We start from the raw sequence: 22,285 nt of genomic DNA on the forward strand, positions 1-22,285 counted from the left end.
GGTGGTGCTCTACATACTCCTTGTTCTGTAATCACTGCCCCCAATAAACCCAGCGGATGTCACATTTCCACTAATCTGATGCAGTATCAGGGGATTGGGAGGTTGGAATAATGGTTAAGGTGTTTACCTTACAAACAGAAGGTGCAGGGTTTGATTCTCACATGGGGTAATTGGCTAGGCTTAAAATGGCCCACAAAGGCAGTTAGCCTAGTACTAACCTATGAACCTATCATCAAGATTCTGCATAAGAGGCATAATAAAGAAAGTTATAAGCAAGTCAAATACTCTTATTGGATGGCTCTTATATTGTAAGTCTATTGGATTATTACTAGATCTACATTATCAGATTTCCAGAACTTGGATATTGTCACTCTACAGCAAGACTGTAGCCAGGGTATCTGGTTCCCCTTGTAGATCCCCAGTTTGATGCCCCACTTAACTCATCAGGACTTTGTAAACTAATGTAACACCCAAAGGAAAATGTTTTTGGAAAGGTGATACCCTATTGAGTTACCAGAGAGAATACAACAGGAAGTCTTAGAAAACAGAACTGAAAGGTTTGTCCCTATTTTAGGTGTAGAAATGCCATCCAGTAGTAACCAAAGGGGAACAGGATCTTTGGATTCTGAAAGTGGAAAAAGTATGGGGTATGAGCATGCATTTATTACAGAATACAATGGTGATTCCTGGGTGGTTAGGACGATATTGGTATGTGAATGGGAGAAGTTTGCAAGGTTATCTGATCTTGGGGTGATTTTTGACACTCCTTTTAAAATCATTTTTAGAAAGGGAGATAATATTAAGGATCTTTTAGAACAACAAAAGGTTAAATCACACAATAAAAGTAAGGTTGGAACATATAGATGTGGTACGTGCCCACAATGTAAATATATTATCGGCAAGGAGGCTATTGTTCTAGAAGCTAGAAACACATATATTGAGGGTAAAGTATACAGTAATTTTGACTCCTGTAGAGTGATATACATTGCCCTATGTACTAAATGTTCAGCCTTCTACATGGGCAAGACAGAAAGGAAATTAAGAAAAAGAATGTATGAACATGCATATGATATACAAAATAAAAATTCAAGGAATGCCCTGTACAAACATACCCTTACTTGTCAAGAAGCCAAGTTTTTGTTTTTTGTTATTGAAGAGATCCCTCCAGATATATAAATATTGGAAGAGCGTTGCACCACAAGTATTAGTATTTCATTTGAATATTCAGAACTTGCTAAACAACCAAAATGGTGAAAAGACAGCTTCAGAACAACAGCTTCAATAACAGGCTTTTACCATATTGAATCCACAATATATGAAATATACAGCTTTGCTGTTGTAAAAGTCAAGTGGCGTTGTAATTCCACAGCTGTAAAACATGTGGATGTCATAAAAACAGTAAAAATGAACATAAAAGTGAAGAACCCTTCTGATGTAAACAATGGACAAGCGCTTTCAGCTTTTTCAAGCCTTCTTCAGATCAAAATAAGTAAGCTGGGTTCAGTGTTTAAAAGTTGGTATCATCCAGTGAAACAACCTATAATGAATGACGAATGTTAACGAATCAAGTTAGTCCATTGGTACACACCTCCATAGCTTTCAGACAAACATGAAGTTAAAACTCTTTATTTAAAACTTTTTGTTTAAAACAACATGACAGTTTAATGTTTCTAAGACAGACTCAGACATATTTTCAAAAGGAATATTAGTAAAATCTTTTCAGTAGATTCTAGTTAAAAGAACAAGCTCTGCATAAAAGCCAAGATTTGAGAGAAAAAAAGTGAAAATAAGAATAAAGATGGTCATTTAGGGTGCTTCTTTTTATTTCATTTTAACAGTTTCTTTGGGACATCAGAGCCTAAGTCAGTATACCTAAGGTTTCTGGCAATGAAAACAGGTCATAAGTGAGCATAGCTCATTGCTCATCTATTTTTAAGAAAAGGTTTTAAGGGAACACAGCCATTAAGGCCAGGGGGGTTATCTGCCCTCAGCCGCATTATCCATTTGGCTTCCTCTCTCTCTCAGTCAGATAGGTCAGGTCTCCTTCTCTGGAAGTAAAATGTATCTTTGAAATGACCATGAAAACAATGCTCTGCCCCTCATGCTCACGTAAATGAAGGAAAGAGAATTTGTTTCCTTTCGGTTACGTATATCCGATTGATGTTTGATAATTCTTTCCTTTAGCTTCATATTAGTTTTTCCAACATAAAATGCTGTGCATGAAGTGCAGGTAGCTATGTAAACAATATTGCTGGTTAGACAATTAGCTAATCCATGAAAAACAAATGTCTGTTTAGTAACCGGATGCTTAAATGTGTTGCTACAATTGATTACATTGCAGACTTTGCAGAAGCCACATTTCTTTGTTCCTGATGACTTATTATGTACATAGTTGTTACATATCCCATCATTTGAGCATAAAATCCTTTTGAGATTCTTTTTACTTTTGAAAAGAAAACTTGGTTTATCTCCAACAATCTCTTTTAACTTCTTATACGAAGTTAGAATCAGCCAGAATTTTCTGATCACCTGGCATAGGTTATCATGGTCCATAGTGTAGGTCAAATTGACCCTTAAATTAGATGTTCTTTTAGGTATAGCTAGGGATGGTGTACTTTTGCTTTCTCTGACCTTAGAGGAATAAAAAGGTTTGCGTTTTCCTTTACGTATGTCATTAATTCTGGTCTTGTTTAGTTCTAAACTTCTCTTTCCATAGCCTCATTGGCTGAAATTATTAATAAGCCTCTCTTCTTCCTGGAGAAAGGTTGCCTCTTCTGTACATAGCTTTGAAATCCTTGCAATTTGATTTTCAACAATGTTAGAGAAAATATGCCTGGGATGCATACTGGAAAAGTGGAGCATGTGGTTTCACCACATATCTTTCCTATAGAGGCAAGTGTCTATTCCCTTCCCCGGATCAAGAGATAATCTCACATCCAGAAAGTCAATCATCTCTCTAGATGTTTTTACATCAAATTTCAGGAAAGTAGTGGTCTGTGACAGGAAGTTAACAAAGCTTCTTAAATCTTCTTCTTTGCCCTTCCATACAATGAAGGTGTCATCCACAAACCGATTGTACAGAATTATCTGGTCATTCCAAATGTTATTAGCATCCTTGGACCAAGCTCTCTCCCAGTTGGCTAAAACCAAGCTTGCATAACTGTTGGCACAGGGCGTGCCCATGGCAACCCCCCATCTCTGCCAGTAGTAGTTGTTATCATAGGTAAACACATTGTACTCCAACACGATTTCCAAAAGATCACATATCAGACGTGATTCTACCTTCTCTTCAGTTAGAAATTCTCTTACGGCTTCAATGCCATAATTATTTGGTATGGAAGTGAATAAACTACACATGATTGCAGCAACTCGTAACACTCGAACCAAAGGTGAAAGAGAAAATAAACATTGGAATAATCCACTTGTAAATCCAACAACTGGTACACAGCCACGCAATCGTAGCAATAAATCCACTTTATTAAAATCCGACAGCAAATAACAAAGCGACGTAGTCATAATAGTTAACCTAGGTTTCATCTTAATAACATAAGACTTCTTCAGAACTACTCCATACTGTTGTAAATCTGTTTAAATACCTTCCTTAATTGACAATTACAACCTTAATTGACCAAACAATTAAAGCAACCATAACACTAAAACGTTCATTCCTCATATTACAGCAACCTTAAATGCACAATAAATCGTACAAAAAATATATAAACAATAATCAATCATTAATAATGGTAGTAGTGACCAAATTGATTCTTGTATAAAAATATTACAATGTAACAAAAAACTTATTAATATATGTCTATATAACAATAAAAAACATAATACTAAATTAAAGGTTAAACCATGTATAATATATATATATATATATATATATATATATATATATATATATATATATATATACAGATATATGTATACACACACATTTTTGTCACAGTAGTGTGAACCTTAACCATCACTATATCTAAGTTTTAACAAGGGAGCAATGCTAATACTATCATTATGACCTGGGTATCTAGTGGCATCAAGTTTCAGCTGCTATTTCAATTCACAAAGGTCCAAATGAACGTCAAAAATATGTCCCTGCACATCCTTAATAATCTGTTGTATAATAGCAAATTTAAAGCTATGTCCAGAAAATTGATTAATGCGCCTATAAAGAGCATTGGTGTTTTTTTGATGTTTAATATCTAAAATATGTTCACCTATTCTATCCCTAAACATTCTACAGGTCTTTCCTATGTAGAACGCCAAACAATCTTTACATTTAGCCGAATAAACTACATTTTTAGAATAACAATTAAAATGTCCCTTAATAAATATCAATTCATTCCTCACCTTTATTTTGTTTTTAGTAACTAAAATAAAAGAACAAAGACTACATCTACCACATTTAAAATTACCTATTGGCCTATGGGACCGGTATCCATTATCTACATGAATGCCCCTTTCCAATAAATTTTTGAAGGACCTAGCTCTTCTAAACACATTACTAGGTAATTTACTCAATTTTTTACTTGCATTACTATCCAGTTGTAATAATTCCCAATTATTCTGTATAACTCTAATAATTTGATCTGTATCATAGGTGTATGTAGTAATAAAATATAAGTTATCATTCACCACCTCCTTATTATTATTATTATTATTATTAATTTCACATTAAACTTCTTCTTTAATATTCGTAACTATATCAATAAGGTAACCCCTTTTAATACATACCAGCTATATTATCCAATTCATTCCTAAAAACTACAGGTTCATTAACCATCCTGGCTGCCCTAATATTTTTAATTAAGGGACATTTTAATTGTAATTCTAAAAATGTAGTTTACTTGGCTAAATGTAATGATTGTTTGGCGTTCTACATAGGAAAGACCTGTAGAATGTTTAGGGATAGAATAGGTGAACATATTTTAGATATTAAACATCAAAAAAACACCAGTGCTCTTTATAGGCACATTAATCAATTTCCTGGACATAGCTTTAAATTTGCTATTATACAACAGATTATTAAGGATGTGCAGGGACATATTTTAGACGTTCATTTGGACCATTGTGAATTGAAATGGCAGCTGAAACTTGATACCACTAGATACCCAGGTCTTAATTATAGTATTAGCATTGCTCCCTTGTTAAAACTTAGATATATTGATGGTTAAGGTTCACACTACTGTAACAAAAATGTGTGTGTATACATATATCTGTATTTATATATATATATATATATATATATATATATATATATATATATATATATATATATATATAATATATTATACATGGTTTAACCTTTAATTTAGTATTATGTTTTTATTGTTATATAGACATACATTAATAAGTTTTTTGTTACATTGTAATATTTTTATACAAGAATCAATTTGGTCACTACTACCATTATTAATGATTAATTATTATTTATATTTTTTGTACGATTTATTGTGTATTTAAGGTTGCTGTAATATGAGGAATGAACGTTTTAGTGTTATGGTCGCTTTAATTGTTTGGTCAATTAAGGTTGTAATTGTCAATTAAGGAAGGTATTTAAACAGATTTACAACAGTATGGAGTAGTTCTGAAGAAATCTTATGTTATTAAGACAAAACCTAGGTTAACTGCTACGACTACGTGGCTTCGTTATTTGCTGTCGGATTTTAATAAAGTGGATTTATTACTACGATTGCGTGGCTGTGGACCAGTTGTTGGATTTACAAGTGGATTATTCCAACATTTATTTTCTCTTTCACTGTTGGTCCGAGTGTTACGAGTTGCTGCAATCCTGTGGTGTCTATGGTGTTTGGTATTTTGCTGGTTTGAAGTTTGTTCAATAAACTACACGTCTAGGGTTAGCAATAGCAGACTCTCAAGATCATCACGATATTCTAGAGCTATATATAGATGTTGTAGAAACTCAGCTGTATCTTTAATCACAGTGGAGGCCCTAGGTAGCATCTTTCTTAGTTTTTGTTCAATAAACACAGAAATAGATTCCGTCAACCTTCCTCTACAGCCACAATTGGTCTTAAAGATGGATGTTTAAGATCTTTATGAATTTTTGGTAATCCACTGATAGTTGGTATGGTGGGGTGCTCAGTGATGAAAAGATCATGCAAATACTCATTAATCTCTCTTTGCAATAGCATGTCATAAAGAACCTGCTGGATCTTCCATTTCATAATATTTAGTTCATTCTTACTAATCAAGGAATAGGTCTTTCGATCACTTAATTCTTTCATCCATTGGACATGCATCATTGCATCCATTACCACTATGGCTCCTCCTTTGTCAGCAGGTTTAACCACAATATCATTCCTTTCTTTAAGCTCTTTAAGTGCCTGATTTTCTTCTTTGGTTAGATTGAAAAACTGTTTCTCTTTTTGAGACATTCTTGTTCTCATTAACTCCTCTTCACAGGCATGAATAAAAGAATCCACGGCTGGGTGGTTGAGGGGAACAAATGTGCTCAGTTTCTTGAGCATAATATTACTTTTAATGGGACATTTATCATTTCCATCCCCAAAAATATACTTCAAAGTAAGATTCCTTCCAAACATTCTAAGGTCCAGTGCAAATTCATCATGTGTAGATTTGGTTGCAGGAATAAAGCTAAGCTCACTCACTCTCAGATAGGTCTATTAGAGAAAGGTCTTCTAGCCACGTAGAAGGATTTCCTGACTACTGTGGTGATGTGATTATCAAAGGAGAGACTACTGTCCATCTGTGTCCCAAAGTCTCTTATCATACTTTCAGTGTTAAGTATACTACCACCTATGTTGTAGTTCATGGGTACAGAGTTTTTACCAAAGGGGATGACAATGCACTTTTTGGCATTGAGCTTGAGGCCATGGCTTTGACACCAGGCATCTGTCTCAGTGGGGCCCTTTTGTAGGATGTCCACATCATTAGGAGTTTTGATTATGGCTCCTAGTTTGCAGTCATCTGCGAACTTCATTAGCCAAAGACCTTCTGTGTTAGTCTGTACTTCAGAGAAGTAGATACCAAACAGGAGAGGACCCAGGACTGAACCCTGTGGTACTCCACTTGTCACTGGTCTGAAGTTGGATTTGGAGTCTTCTACTTTCACTGTGTGGGTTCTGTCAGTGAGCCAGTTGGCAACCCATCTTGTGACATTGGGATTTATACCTAGTTTAGTGAGTTTATCTATAATTCCAGAGTGGGGGACGGTGTCGAAAGCCTTGGCAAGATCTAAATGTGTGAACCACCTTACCCTTGTCTACGGCTTTGGTGACTTCTTCAAAGAAGTCTATCATGTTTGGGAGACATGATCTCCCTTTTACAAACCTGAACTGGGTGGGTTTCAGACTTTGGAGATTACCAATGTCTTTGTTTATAAGATCTATGATGATACATTCCATGGCCTTGCAGACCAGGCTCATCAGGCTAATGGGGTGGTAGTCCCTGGGGTCCATGGTGGCTCCCCCCTTGTGGAGTGGGATAACCGTCACTGTGCGCCATTCAGCAAGCACAAAGCCTGAGATGAGGCTACGACTGAACATGGTACTTAGGTGGTGTGCCAGTTCATTCTGTAGTTCGTATAGAATGCAGCCTGAGATATTGTCTGGTCCCATGGATGCTGTGTTCTTGGCTTTGGAGAGTTTGTTTTTTACCTGTGCAGCCGTGATTACAGGAACTTTGCATTCTTCCGGTATAGAGATGGGCTCCTTAGGGGGTGAGAGGGGGCTAAAGTTAGCACTGAACCTATCTGCCAGGATGTTGGCAATACCAGTTGGGTCTGTATATTTAGTGCCATTGTGCTGTAACTCAGAGCAGAACTGAGTGTTGCCATTGAGATTCTTGACATAGCTATAGAATGCTTTGTGGTTGTCTTTAGAATCAGTGGTGATTTTGTTTTCGTAACTAGCTTTGGAGGATTTTATCAGGGATCACAGCTTCTTACTGAGGCTGACCAGGAAGCTCCTCCACTCATGGGATTTTACTCTCTTTGCAACAGTTTCTTCCTTCTGTTGTACAGTTTTGTTTATGGCAGGGGACTACCAGATTGGCTTCCTTTTTTTGGAGGATAGCATCTTGGTTATGTTTGGGATAGCATGATCCATGCACTCATGTAAGTGCTTATAACTTGCAATTGTGTAGGATTCAGTAGTTGTAACTGTATTGCCCATCTGCATGGGTGTCATGAAGTTCACCACTTCTGTCTTAAGAAGCATGAAGTTGGCTTTGGAGAATTTTTTTACCATGGTTTTCTTAAGGGGTATAAGTATGGAATGGATAGTTATTTTAACTTGTTTACACATCTGATGGTCTACTGTGATGAAAACACATTTTTGGGGAGCATTTATATGCTTTTAACCCTTGTTTTATCAACTGTTATTTTATTTTGCTTGCTCATCCTGTTTTTCAATAAACTGGATTTTTCAGAGTGCTTGTGCTTTCTGGAATGCCTTCTTTACTGATTGTTGGTCTGAGTTGAGGAAAAAAGAAAAAAAAGTCCTCTCAAAGTTGACTGAAATTGTAGTAAACTGCTTGCTACAAAAGAAGGAAGTGGCTTGCCACAGCTGAAATACTACAAAGTAATTCAGGGCTTCAGCCATGGCTGCACATACAGCATCTGCAGTCATTTTTCAGTGTTGGTATTGCACTACCATACCACTGGCATCAGCAGATAATGCCCCCTAACACCATGAACAGCCACCCCCTTTGCTTTATCCTAGCTATGCCACAGGGCTGTTCCCATACCATGAGACTTAAGGTATGAGGTAACTGATTCTAATGATTCAGTCTTAAAGAAAATGTTATGGAAAGTTACACTTGTTAACTGAATAAGTGAAGCTAATGCATAATTGTGTAAAAAATATTAAGAAGACTTTTGCAATTGCATTTAATACTTCTGTGTGGAGTCTGCATGTCCTCCCCGCAGTCGAGTGGGCGTTCGAAAGACATGCGGTGAATGGGCGTGCCTTCGTTGAAGGGTGGGCATCGGGCTGGCAACTCGACACCATAAAAACCAACTGCCAATCATTAGCGGACCGGAGTTCCGCTGTGGCGACCCCTAATTGGGAAAAGCCGAAAGACAAACAACAACAACAACAAACGTCACATTTCTTAACTATGTTATGTAAATAGAAACAAATTGAAATTGCTCACAAATCTATATAACTCAAATAGAGGAAAAAATTAATCCTTCCAGAAAATTTAAGTGAGAAACCACCTTATAAATTAAGGAAGCAATACATAAGTTGTACAGTCATGTAAGTAAACTTACGATAATTGTAGATGTCTGAATAATCGTTACTGCAGAAGCTTAAGCTATATGGGGTATATCCTGCTGAAAATATGACAGCCAACCAGCATCCAGTGCCTTGGGGCACCTTCCTTGCATCAAAACCATTAATCAGCACGATCTGAGCTTAAGAAAAGTCAGGATTGGGTGCCAAGCTCTTTAGAGCTTTCCTGCTGTTGAACAAAGTGCATTTCTGCAGGCTTTCAGGGACTGATGACTAACTCTGCTCCATTACTGGGCAGATAAGTTCTATATGGGAGAAAAAAACATCTGCTTTACTTTTTATCTCAGAAAACTTGCTTTTTGTTTAAAAGATTAACTTTTAAGCTATGAAAAAGCAGTTCTGTTGAGTGTCATGTGACTTTTGTACACTTTTTCATAATGGAGTGTCACTTTTTTACTTTTGTGGTAAAAGGTTGTTAAAAGTTGTTTAAAACTACTATCGTCTGTAGAGAAACTGCTGTTATTTCACTTTTCATGACTATGGTAATTGTTTACGTGGCTTTTTGCTGTGTTTTTTCCCTGTATAAATTTGTTTTTTTACATATTACCTGTTTCACCAACTATTCCTGCTAAGCTTCCGTGGGAATCCGACACCAATTTCCGCTTGATCATGGAACAGTGTACCAGCTCCTTTGTATAGTCTTCCAGCAAAAAAAAAAATTCTTTCAACATTGCAAATCAAAACCAAGAAAATCTAAAGGTGTTACTGCTCCAATGCCAGGAGTATAAACAAAAAACCCTAGAGAATACTGACATCTCTGCAGTCACTGAAACAAGCTTTAAAGCTGTGGAGAGCAGATTGACACTGCAGGACTATAATACCTTCCACACATTTAGACCAGCTACTGCATAGATAGAGATTAAAGGTGGAGGTGTCTCGATTTACAACACAAATAAATATACATCAAGGAAGGTTAAACAGATCAATGCACTTGAAGTTCTCTATAAATTACCACTGACAAAACCCCATACCACTTACTTGTAAGCTGTAGGTACCCCCTCTATAGGTTCATAGATTAGTACTAGGCTAGCTACCCTTGTGGGCCATTTTAAGCCTAGCCACTTACCCAATGTGAGAATCAAACCCTGCACCTTGTGTCTGTAAGGTAAACAACTTAACAATTATGCCAACCTCCCCCAGGAATCCCATAAAAAGGATTTAATTACTGTAGACACTCACTATCCAACCAAATACAAAATTCATAGAGGACTTAAATTACTCCACTATTAACTGTGAATCATATACAATACCAAATGTGCAGGCACAGAGATTACAGGACTTTGTGAACATAAACCCCACAGACCAGATTGTCAATATGCCTACCAGGGGTACAAGCATACTGGATTTGGAGCTCACTAATTTGGGAGAGCACTGTACAGCCCCTAGTGTACTGTCTTTTCTGGTAAGGTCAGGCCACAAAATGGTCTCCTTTGAAGTAACAATAAAACCCAGAACCCCAGCTAAGCCTGGTATATTCAGGAACTACTGTAAGGCTAACTTCCCACTATTAAGTGATAACCTGGCAAAATTTTAAACCCCTCCCACACCCTGAGAACACTGCTGACTATGTGGAATTGTTCACAGAAACCCTATACAAGCATGTTAATAACTGAACAGAGGCAGCTGTACCCACCATGAATAAGTACAAAACTAACTCAAACAAACATGCCACCCAGGTAGAATCACAACATCAGTAGGCTGAATAACAGAAGGAAGAAAATCATGGTAAAAAATAGGAGATGTAACACCCAACAGGATAAAAGCACTCTCATCAAACTAAAAAAAAAAAAGAAGAAAAAAGTCTGCCAAAGCCAAATCATAGGTAAATCTGACCTCCCAGACCAAGTACAGTCACATGACATTCTTTAGCTATGTCTGCAACCTCAAAGGCAATACACAATCGCGTGCAGAGCTCATTGTTAATGGAGCCACCTACTGGCAGCCAAATTCAGCTTTGAATTTACAACTCCCCCCAGCCTTCCCTCAAGAAATACCATCAAATATAACTTTCCCAACTATCTCTAGAGAGCCATTTCTTTATATTTCCTCTAAGGCCAAGAACACTGTGTTGATGGGCCCCAATAATATCCAGTAATATCCCAGGCTGCTTTCTAAACAGCATGCAAGAGAAAATATCAGGTCTTTTGAAATCACTATTTAACCATAGCCTCCAAACAGGTTTGTGCCTCATAAATGGAGGATAGCAACCATCTCAGCTACAAACCCTGGAAATTACAGACCCATAAATCTCAGTCTCATATACAAAGCCATGAAAAAAATTATCATGGAAGTGATCAATAATGACATAGGAAACCCCCAGACATAGGTTCATAGGTGTGTACTAGGCTAATGGTCCTGGAGCCTTTACAAGCCTAGCCCATAGGATTATCCTGGCATCATGCCACCCAACCTTAGTTCCCAGTGCCTCTGTTGAGTAAAGCCACTGGAGTGATTTCTGGGGTGAATTTCTATTTCCCATCCACTCATCAAGATTTCTCTTGAAGAGGGACAGTAAGGTGCTCTGCTTGACACGTATGGGAAGTCTATTCCATAGCATGGGCAGTCTCTGGGTTATGAACCTGTCCCTCCAGCATGTTCTGTTGATTGTGGTAATGAGCGTGAGGTCTCTGGTGCATGTGGTGTGGAGGGATTTCTTTCGATGTAGCATTTCTAACAGAGCTAGGTCAGACATGGCTTTGTAAGTCAAGCAGAGATCGCCTCTAACTAGGCAATATGAGACAGAGAATAGTTGGAGATTTTTGAGTCTGTCCATGTAGGACAAATGTTTAAAGCCTAGGATCCTCTTTGTGAGCTACTTTTGCAGCCTCTCTAGTTGTTGCAGGTGTTTAGTGAGGTACATGCCAAATGGGGCATTGTACTCAATGATTGGCCTAATGAGGGAAGAGTAGAGGGAGACAATGACCTCTTTCTTCCTGGATGCAAAACCCTTAGTAATGAGATGTGCCACATAGAAGGACTTTCTGACCACAGTGGTAATGTGGTGGTCAAAAGAAAGGTTGCTGTCAACATGTGTTCCCAGATCTCTTATAACGCCTTCTGTGTTCAGGGGACTACCATTGATGTGGTAATTCATGTGAACTGGGTTTTTCCCAAAGGGGATGATGACACATTTTTTGGCATTGAGCTTAAGGCCATGGTTCTGACACCAGTCGTTGGTCTCAGTGAGGCCTTTCTGTAGGATGTCAACATCACTTGGGGAGTTAATAATAGCTCCCAACTTGCAATCGTCTGTGAACTTTGTCAGTCAGAGTCCTGTTGTGTTGACCTGGACTTCAGAGAAGTAGATACCAAATAGAAGAGGACCCAGGACTGAACCCTGAGGGACTCCATTCATGACTGGTCAGCAGTCTAACTTGGAGTCAGCTACTTTCACACTGTGGGTTCTATCTGTGAGCCAGTTTGCAACCCACCTAGTGATATAGGGGTTGATGCCTAGTTTAGTGAGTTTTTCTATGATGCCTGAGTGGAGAATGGTATCAAAGCCTTGGCCAGATCAAGGTAGGCTGTATGAACCACCTTGCCTTCATCCACAGCTCTAGTGACTAACTCAAAGAAGTTGACCAAGTTGAGTAGGCATGATCTACCCCTCACAAAACCAGACTGTGTGGGATCCAGAGTGAGATTCCCTATATCCTTGTTTATTAGATCCATGATGATGTGTTCCATAGCTTTGCATATCAGACTTGTCAGGCTAATTGGGCGATAGTTCCCAGGGTCTGTAGTCACTCTTCCTTTGTGGAGAGGGATGACTGTAGCTGTGCGCCATTCAGTAGGGACAAAGCCTGAGGTGAGGCTGTGAATGAACAAGGCACACAGGTGAGGCGCCAGTTCACTCTGTAGTTCATGTAGAACACAGCCAGGGATATTATCAGGTCTCATAGAAGCTGTATTCTTGGCCTTGGACAGGGCTGTTTTAACCTGTGGAGCAGTAATACTGGATGCCTGGCAATCTACTGGTATTGTAACTGGTCCTTTGAGGGAGAGAGAGGGGTAAAGTTGGCACTGAATCTGTCGGCCAATATATTGGCAAAATCTGTTGGCTTGGTATAGGAGGTACCATTGTGCAGTAGTTCAGAGCAAATCTGGGTACTGCCGTGGAGATTCTTTACATAACTATAGAAGGCCTTGTGGTTGTGTCTTTACTATCTGCTGCAATTCTGTTGTCATAGCTAACTTTAGAGGATTTGATGAGGGATCTCAAATTTTTGTTGAGGCTGATAAGGGAGTTTTTTCCAGTCTTGGGACTTCAACTTATTCCACATCAGTTTCCTCCTTCTGTTGTAGGGTTTGTTTATGGCAGGGAGCACCCGATTGGCTTCCTTTTTTGTAGGAGAGTGTCTTGGTTCTATTGGGTATTGCGAGAGCTAAGCATTTGTGTACGTGTTCATACAGTGCATTGGTGTATGATTTGGCGGTCATGCAACTATTCTCTATTTGCATGGGTGCCGTGAAGTTAGCCACCTCTGTTTTTAGGAGCCCAAAATTAGCTCTGGAGAAGTTTTTCATAGTGGTTACCTTTGCGGGGGGTGGAAGGGATGAGGATTTCCAAGGTGATTAGTTTGTGGTCGGATCTAACCAGGAGGAGTTGACTATTGGTATAGAACAACAGTCACCCATGTTAGTAATGACCAGGTCAAGGATGTTGCTACCTCTAGTGGGGGTATGAACGAGCTGGTCCAGGGCATTGGAATTAATGAATTCCAGGAAATGTTGGGCACGTGTATTGATACAGGAGTAGTTTTCCCAGTTAATGGAGGGGTAGTTGAAGTCACCCAGTATGAGACTGTTAGGTTGGATTCTAGTATTCTCCAAGGTGCTTAGGAACATGGAGTGTGAGTCTTGGGACATAGTTGGGGACCTATAGCAGGCTACTACCTGAATCACTGTCTTACCCAATGTTAGCTGCACCTGAAGTATCTCAGATGGGTTATGTTGGGCTACCAGTCTAGAGGTGTGCGCATCCTTTATGAATAATGAAACACCACCACCTTTGGAGCAGAGCGGAGTGACATTGGACCTAACCCAGTTTGGTTTTGTCAAGGGTAGGTCATGCCTACTCAACTTGGTGGACTTCTTTGAGAAGGTCACCAAAGCAATGGATGAGGTCAGAATGGTTCACACTGCCTACCTTGAATTGGCCAAGGCTTTTAACACAATACTCCACTTGGGAATTGTTGACAAACTCAAAAGGTTAGGTATAACACCTTACGGCACCTGGTGGATAGCCAACTGTCTTACAGACAAGACCCAGGAAGTTAGAACTGGGGAGTCCACCTCTACAAAGAGGCCAGTCACCAGCAGTCTCTCTCAGGGATCAGTCCTGGGAGTGCTCTTTTTTGGCTTTTACTTCTCAGAAGTCAATGTGAAGGGCCATTGGCTGACCAAATTTACAGATGACTACAAATTAGGAGCAGAAATAGAATCCTGCACAGACACAAATGTTTTCCAAGAAGGGCTGACACAGACAAATAACTGGTGTCAGAATCATGGACTAAAACTAAATGCCAAGAAATGTACAATAGTATCCTTCAGGAAATCAGCCATCTATGGTAACTATTATATTGACAACACACCTCTAAGAACTGACCAAGTATTCAGGTATATGGGGGTCATACATAGACAGTAATCTAGCCTTCAACCATCACGTGTCTACAGTAGCAAGGAAATCATTCTATGTTGGGCAACTTATAAACAATGCTCTATTTGGTATGTAGCTAACTATGCACATCAAACAACTGCAATATTCACAGAGGTTCCTCAGTAAAAGAATATAGCGAATAAATAACATGTCAAATGCAGCTCTCCTCAAAACCATATCCCTGTATTCTGTCTCCTACAGGCTGTTGACAGAAGATCTATGCTTGGCATGCAAAGCAACTTTGGACCCCACTCTGATGGACCTCCTTCATATCTGCAAAACAAACAGCACTAAAATTAACCCATTCTAAGGTATTATACCTTGCCTGTGATATAAATAGGACCTACTGGAGAGACAGATATGTATCCCAGAAACTACCTTTTCTCTGTTATAGGGCCCCATCCATGTAAAGCAGAGTTCCTCCCTAAACCAATTCAAGTGTAACCTGGACAACTGATGGGGAACTGTAAAGTCACCCCTGGTTTACACCTATGTCTCTAATGGACACAGACATCCTTTAAATGGCTCATTTCCCAGACCCCTGCTTGTAAATGTTTCATTTCCCAAGCCCCTGCTTACACTACCAAGTGTACCAGAACTTGTCAGACATTCAGGATGCATGGCTAGACTTAAAATGGCCTCAGTGGTTGTTAGCCCATTAGACACCTATGACCCTATGAATTAAGTAGTCTTTGCCACCCTCAGCAGTCAGTTAGTTTGCCTCAGCCACAGGTGGGTAAACTCTGCTGTGGCCAAAGTTGGTTCCTCAGACTTGTGGATGAGCGTTTCATTATATATGCTACTGCATCTGCTCTCTTTCCACAGCACAGTCAGTAACTGTTTATATGAACAGAGGAAAACAAGAGATACTGCTGCTGCTACCATGTTGCCACAGTACTGTGATGGATTGAGGGATGGTGTCGGTTCACAGGGTTCTGAGCTACATTATTTGCAAAATACATAGCAAATAATATGTGGGCAGACATACCGGGTATGTCCATTGGATTAGGATACAGCTTGGCTGCAGAACCTCATGTCCACATGCATAGACATGATACATATCAAGGAGAACATGGTCAGCAATATAAATGCATCTACACACCATGAAGAGCTACTAGTCTATTGAACTGTTAGTGGACCACAGTCTAATTACTATGTTTGCACGGCAGCATCACAGATATAGACACCACCAGCAGGCTCACACAGCTATTCTCTACATCCAGTCTCCATGTTGGGAGCCACATGCCATGACCACCATACTTCATGATCACCTGTGTGGTGTCTTGTGTACTGCTTGGGCATGCTGCAAGGCTTTGTATGGGGCAAGTCCACTTAACAGTCTTTACAAATCCATGCTTCACATGGTAGAGGTGATACACATCCACCTATATTTATGCAGGAGATATCTGCAGTGGACATTGTGATGTTTTGTGCATCAGCCATCTTTCCCAGCAGCAGTGTGCTATGGAATGATGTTATCATTTATGTTGACATGTATTATTTGCTCCACAGTAGCTTCTGAATTCATATGTGCAGTACATCACCTTGCTTCCGACGTATAGCTGCTATTTTAATTCTTGGTTATATATTTATACATACCTTAGGCTAACAAAGGTTAGTTAGAGATTCTTTCATGCACTCCATCTATCTCATTCACAGCATGTTCACTGGTATCTGTCAGGCACTGAATGTTGCATGCCCCAGCTGTTGCCATCATTCATCTTTTATCCTCCTGCATGCAGGGTTGCTGCAACTGTAGTCATAGTGTGATTACTGACAATGTGCAATATATAGCACATGATAAACATTATGCACGTCTTACCTGAGCTGAACTGCAGTAAGCCACCATATCCTTCAGTTCACTGGAATCTCATCATAAGTTATGCAAAGACTAATTGGATTATACTGGGTGTATCATGTGCATAGTTGTATACTACCTTATGTCTTTTTTGATGAGACAGACTGGCGTAGATAGCCAGGGCTGCTGAAGCTGTATAGCATCTCTCTGTAGTGCTACATTACCATGAACACCATTCTGGAATGTCTGATGTAATGCACATCCATACATATGCAGGCATCATGAAGTGTTCAGCAAACATGTTGAGTTTACACATGGTATTGTCACATAAGACTGCCATATTCACTGAACAGGCAGCCCTTATGGTTACTATATGACAATCATACTTCTCAATCTCTTATGGCAAGAAATATGGACAACGCCATACATAAAAGTGGGACAAAGGCCCAAACATAGGGACAAATTTCAAATATTGCTCTTATAAACTTAGAAAGTTGATAGAATAGCAGGTTTTGCATTAGCGCAATTTTCTTTGAAGAGTATGAAGTATGAAACTCAAATTGTCATTTTTTTCTAACTTCAGTCTTTAATGATGTACCACTAATTTTACAGAAAACCACAATTTTAAGAAAAAGGGACCAAAACTATGAGGCAAAAATCTAGACATTCTGCAAAAATCTGTACAGTTGAGAGGTATGGTTGACAATGCATCAAATGCAGGCACGGTAGTTTGCATGTTTTCTGCCATGTACTGCATTAAGCACATGCCTGCCTGAGGTATTTATATGTAATCTTGGGCATGTGGAGCTGTGTCATTTAGCATCTGCTGCAATATTCAAATGACTGGAGATGTAAAATATCAGTTATGTCTCCTGGTAATCACTTAAATGTGCCTGTGACAATGATTATTATAGCAGTAAAAAAACTAATGTCTTTTGCCTTTTCCCAGTTAGGGGTCACCACAGCGGAACTCTAGTCTGCTAATGATTGGCAGTGGATTTTTTTATGGTGCCGAGGTGCCAGCCCGATGCCCAACCTTCAAAGAAGGCACACCCATGGCAGTCATTTTTTATTTTTTTTGTTACAGGCATACCAGAAGGCATCAGTCATCCATGCATATGTGTGAGGCCTGCAGATATGATTCAGTCTGTCCATTGTCAATGCATTCATTCTATACTGATCCGGGCCTTCTGTGGCTGTTAATGTAGCATATTGTAGTCTGAGTTGTCATGGCTATTCAGGTGATGTACTATAATCTGAACTTCTGTGGCATAGTGTAAGTCTGAACTTCCATGACTGGTAATGTGATGTACTCAAGCCTGAGCTGATGGCTTCAAAAGTATTCGCCCTGTTCTGTCTCTGTCAGTGAGCACCCTTGCTGCCTAGCTAGTGCCATAGAAGATCACTCTGGAACTGCATAATAACAAAGGTTTGGTTTCAGTTATTCTCACCTCTCATATGCCTTCTTAAGTGTTTCTGATCTGTGGTTTCACTTTTACAGATAACAAAGGCTCTCTTTCAGTTATTCCCACCCCTTGTATGCCTACGTAAGCATTTTTGAACTGCAGTTGCACTTTTACACATTCAATATCCAGTTTATCTACTGGGCGCCGTCTACAGTACTGATGCACATTTACATATTACTTTCATATGCTAAGTACACTGGTACCTTTGAATCAAGTGGCACACCTTTTCCAGCACTTCAAAGTGCATTGGCTCTATAATATACATACATACATACAAATGTTTGAAGCACAGGCATTAAAGCCCTTCTAGCTTGCCAATATACCAAAACACTTGTTCCCATAATAAGTGTCCAGGCTGTTCTTAAAAATATCTTAACTAGTACTTGCTTTAATGTAATTTGGTTGTCTGTTCCAAGCATCAGCTACTCTGTCAGAGAACAAATTAGGACACTTCTCATTCCTATAGAATCTCCTACATAGGTTATCTGACGATTCTCTAGTACTTTTGATAACCCCAAACATTCCCAAAGGTAGTTGTCCCTAAATGCCCTATATACCTGAATAAGATCTCCTCTTAAATATCTGTAAGAGACACTGTACAAGTTCAGATATTTTAGTCTTTAATAATAACTTAGATTTTCACATCCATGGATGCCCTTGGTATTTTTCCGCTGTACTCTTTCCAGTTTATTCATGCTTGTTTTCCTATAGGGTTTCATATTGTTACTGTTACTGAATATTGTCTTTTTGATTATATCCCTGAGAATCAGTTAGTTAACTACACAAGATGCTGTTTTATACACAAACATGATTTGTACTTTGCCAAATGGTGAAGTTATGTTTTCAGTAAATAAAATATGAAAAAAGAAGAAAACATAATGCCACTTACTTTTTGTCATAAGGATTCTCCCCTTTATTGTTTTCACCAGCCCTTCCAAAACTGTGTAGTCTTTCACCAGAAACATATGGTCCTGATCAGGGTCGGTAGCAATCAGCTGAAGTTCTGCCACTGCATTTCTATTTAAATGAATTCCAACCTGTTAAAACATAAGATTAAATTTACTTGACAGTGAGGGACACAAGCCTTTCTAATCTACCCTCTTAAGCACATTCTACATTCTTCCTTTCCTCTGTCTCTATATTCCTCTTTCTTCCTTCTCTGTCTAAACTATGTCCTTTGGATTATCTCCACTGATTCTTTCTCTCATCCACCCATTCTGTTAGTCCATTCCAATGGACTATAAAACTTACCATAAAGTAGTTGTTTCAATATTTTCAATGTTCAGGTCTGTGACTCTTCCTTCTTCTCCCTGTCCATTCCTCCGCCTGATTTTTTCATTTTGACTAGGCAGCTTCACTATAAACCCTTCTCCTCTCCATAGGCAGCCCACTCTCCAGGCTACTCTCCACTCAGTTCCAGGCTTTCCATAGCATGTGATTTCTGTATATGCTGTAAATTCTAAAGTTGCTTACTCATATGGTAATTTAAATTTTAAAGCCACGTTATCCTCTATAGATTGCAAATGAACTTGCTTACTACCAAATTGAAATATATTGCAAAAACGTGCTTACTGTTAATATGCGATGTGTTTATTGTGCTTATGGTTACACTCTCAGATTATAACCCCAGGCTGAAAATGAAAAACATCTGTGGTGATCAGTGTTCTACCTTGGTTAAGACAGACAGACAGGCAGATAGACAGACAGATAGATAGACAGAGAGCTATACAACTGTCTAACAATCTATTCACTCCTTCTCAGGAAGTCCTACTCTTGCATTCAATGCCCCTGATGTAATTGTCTGGTGGCACTATCTCACATGTGGCTGCCAGTCCCACAGTCTGACAGTCCCACAGAGGAGTCTACCCTAACTCTCCTCAGCAGAATTCCTGTTCCCCGCAGCAGCTTTCTCAAGCTCTACTAATGCTGCCACCCACAATAGGCATACATGCCTCCACACACTAGTGCTATTTGCTCTTATGGTGGTTTGTGCTTGGCAGGCCTGTGCACCATGGGTGCAAAATCTACTGATCTCCCTAGCAGTTGCACAAATGGATGGCCATAGCTGCCTCCCTTACCCTTGGGATGTGTCAACCAATGACATACGGTCATGTCCATCCTACCAGACTTTTCTCCTCTAGCACTGGTGCTGCTATTTGGACATGGGTCATCAGGGTCACAGTCACAGCTTCATCCTTCCACATGAAAAGGGTGGATCTTTCCTGCTACGACTTTGTGCATCCATATTATGCTGCCCTACATCTTCTTGTCTCTAACAGGAAGACATCTTGCTCCTGGCTTCTCTGAAGATGTATTATCCCAGCCATCCCATGCATCTTTCAGGTGGTTTTGTTCTGGAATCCCTCCAGCTGCCTGATCTCTATCTCTTTGTATGACCTCCAGAATTGCATATGGTACTCAAGACATGATTGAGCAGGCTAAACAGAAAGGCCAATGTATTGAACAGGACCCAGTGGACTGGAAACATTACCTCTTTGCTTCAAGAGTTTATTCTCCTGTGGATACTCCCCAGCATTATGTTGGCTGTTGACACTGTCCTTTCACTTTGCTCCTGGAGGTCCACTCCAGAAGGGATCAATGCCCCCAATCCTTTTCCTGCTCAGTTGTCATCAGTTTTGTATTACTGTAGCCCAGGTGTAATAATACTCTGCATTTGTCTACAGTAGGATTACAACTGAATCTGCAGGAACAAAACTACTTCAGGTTAATAAGGGTTGGGAGGGTGGCCTAATGGTTAAGGTGGTTGCCTTACAAACACAAGGTGCAGGGTTTGAGTCTCACAAGAGATAACTGGCTAGGCTTAAAATGGATCACAAGGGCAATTAGCTTAGTACTGATCTATGAACTTATGAACATACTTTTAGGTAGGTAGGATTGCACTATAAAAGACAGGCACTTTTTACAAAAGAAACTCCCAATCCAAAGCACACTTCCCCTATTTATCTACTTTGTTTATTCAGAGCAATTTTATAAGATAGTCCCTAACATTAACTAAAATAATTATGTATAGATATAGCAATATGTAATCAACAAATTAAAACCATCCATTCCTATCTCTGAATAGTCATCTCCTAACCACCCACCCCATCCTCTTAACAACTCCCATCACCCATTACTAGTTTCTTTACTGCCATTCTCACATTAATTATTTTTTCTTATTATCCTTGACATATTAACCTCATACCAGAAAACATTTATTTTGGCACCATCTCTCCTGAGGTATTCCACACTGCTACCTCTTCTTATCAACTGCAATACTCAATTTTTCTACAGTATTAAAACCCACATTTCTCCTTTACCACTTTTTTTCCTTAACCAAAAGGCTTCTTTCTTTAGCAAAGTAAATCATTTTCTCATTAAATTTACTCTATTACCTACCTCTATTACCTAACATACTCTGGAAATCAGTCCTTTATTACGTTCTAAACATATCTATCTAAGCCTAAGTCCTGTTGTTAATAACGTTCTACTTACCTCTCCATTTGATGCATAGTGGTATAATGCAAGGGCCTTACAAAGCCTATCTAAATATCAAAAGCGCAAATAACAAAATTCTACAGCTAAAAGCTTGGCTTAGACTATGCCAACCTGATACGGAAGCATTATGAAAAATATGGCTTACTCCACATTACACACAGCAAGATGTTAGCTTTATGGCCTATAATTTCTTAAAACTGGATAAAACATATAAAGCTGCTGACAGAACTGCACTCTTGGTATCCAGGTCCATCATCTCATCATTGAATAAACAAGTGCAATAAACAGCTGCATGTGAAACCCTCTTCATCAACATAATATAAGCCCCAACATACCTCTCAACCTCTTAGAGCAAGACATCTGAACAAAGGCACAAATAATGGGAGACAAAGGCCCAAGAAATTTATGTTTTTATTTTTTGATTTAAATTTCAAATTTCAAAACTTCGATTTTATGGTCTCGACCATAAGAAAGTCGATGTTATGAAAGTTCGAAATTTAGTATTAGACCTGTGTATGTATATATGTATACATATAGCCATCATTATACATATATCTGTTTCACACCAGTATGAGTTCCTGTTGAA

At 39.0% G+C, this 22,285-nt stretch overlaps 1 protein-coding gene across 1 annotated transcript in view; it reads right to left on the reverse strand.

Moving 5' to 3' along the window:
- ITGAE (integrin subunit alpha E) overlaps positions 1-22,285 on the reverse strand; it is a 1,198,231-nt gene that overhangs the window by 784,009 nt on the left and 391,937 nt on the right. The window contains exon 15 of the mRNA XM_044054873.1: positions 19,091-19,238. Within this exon, the coding sequence (XP_043910808.1) occupies positions 19,091-19,238 (148 nt within the window). The remainder of the gene's footprint in view (positions 1-19,090; positions 19,239-22,285) is intronic.

Source organism: Protopterus annectens, chromosome 13.part0, assembly GCF_019279795.1.
Source record: "Protopterus annectens isolate FY-2018-M chromosome 13.part0, PAN1.0, whole genome shotgun sequence".
NCBI lineage: Eukaryota > Metazoa > Chordata > Ceratodontiformes > Protopteridae > Protopterus > Protopterus annectens.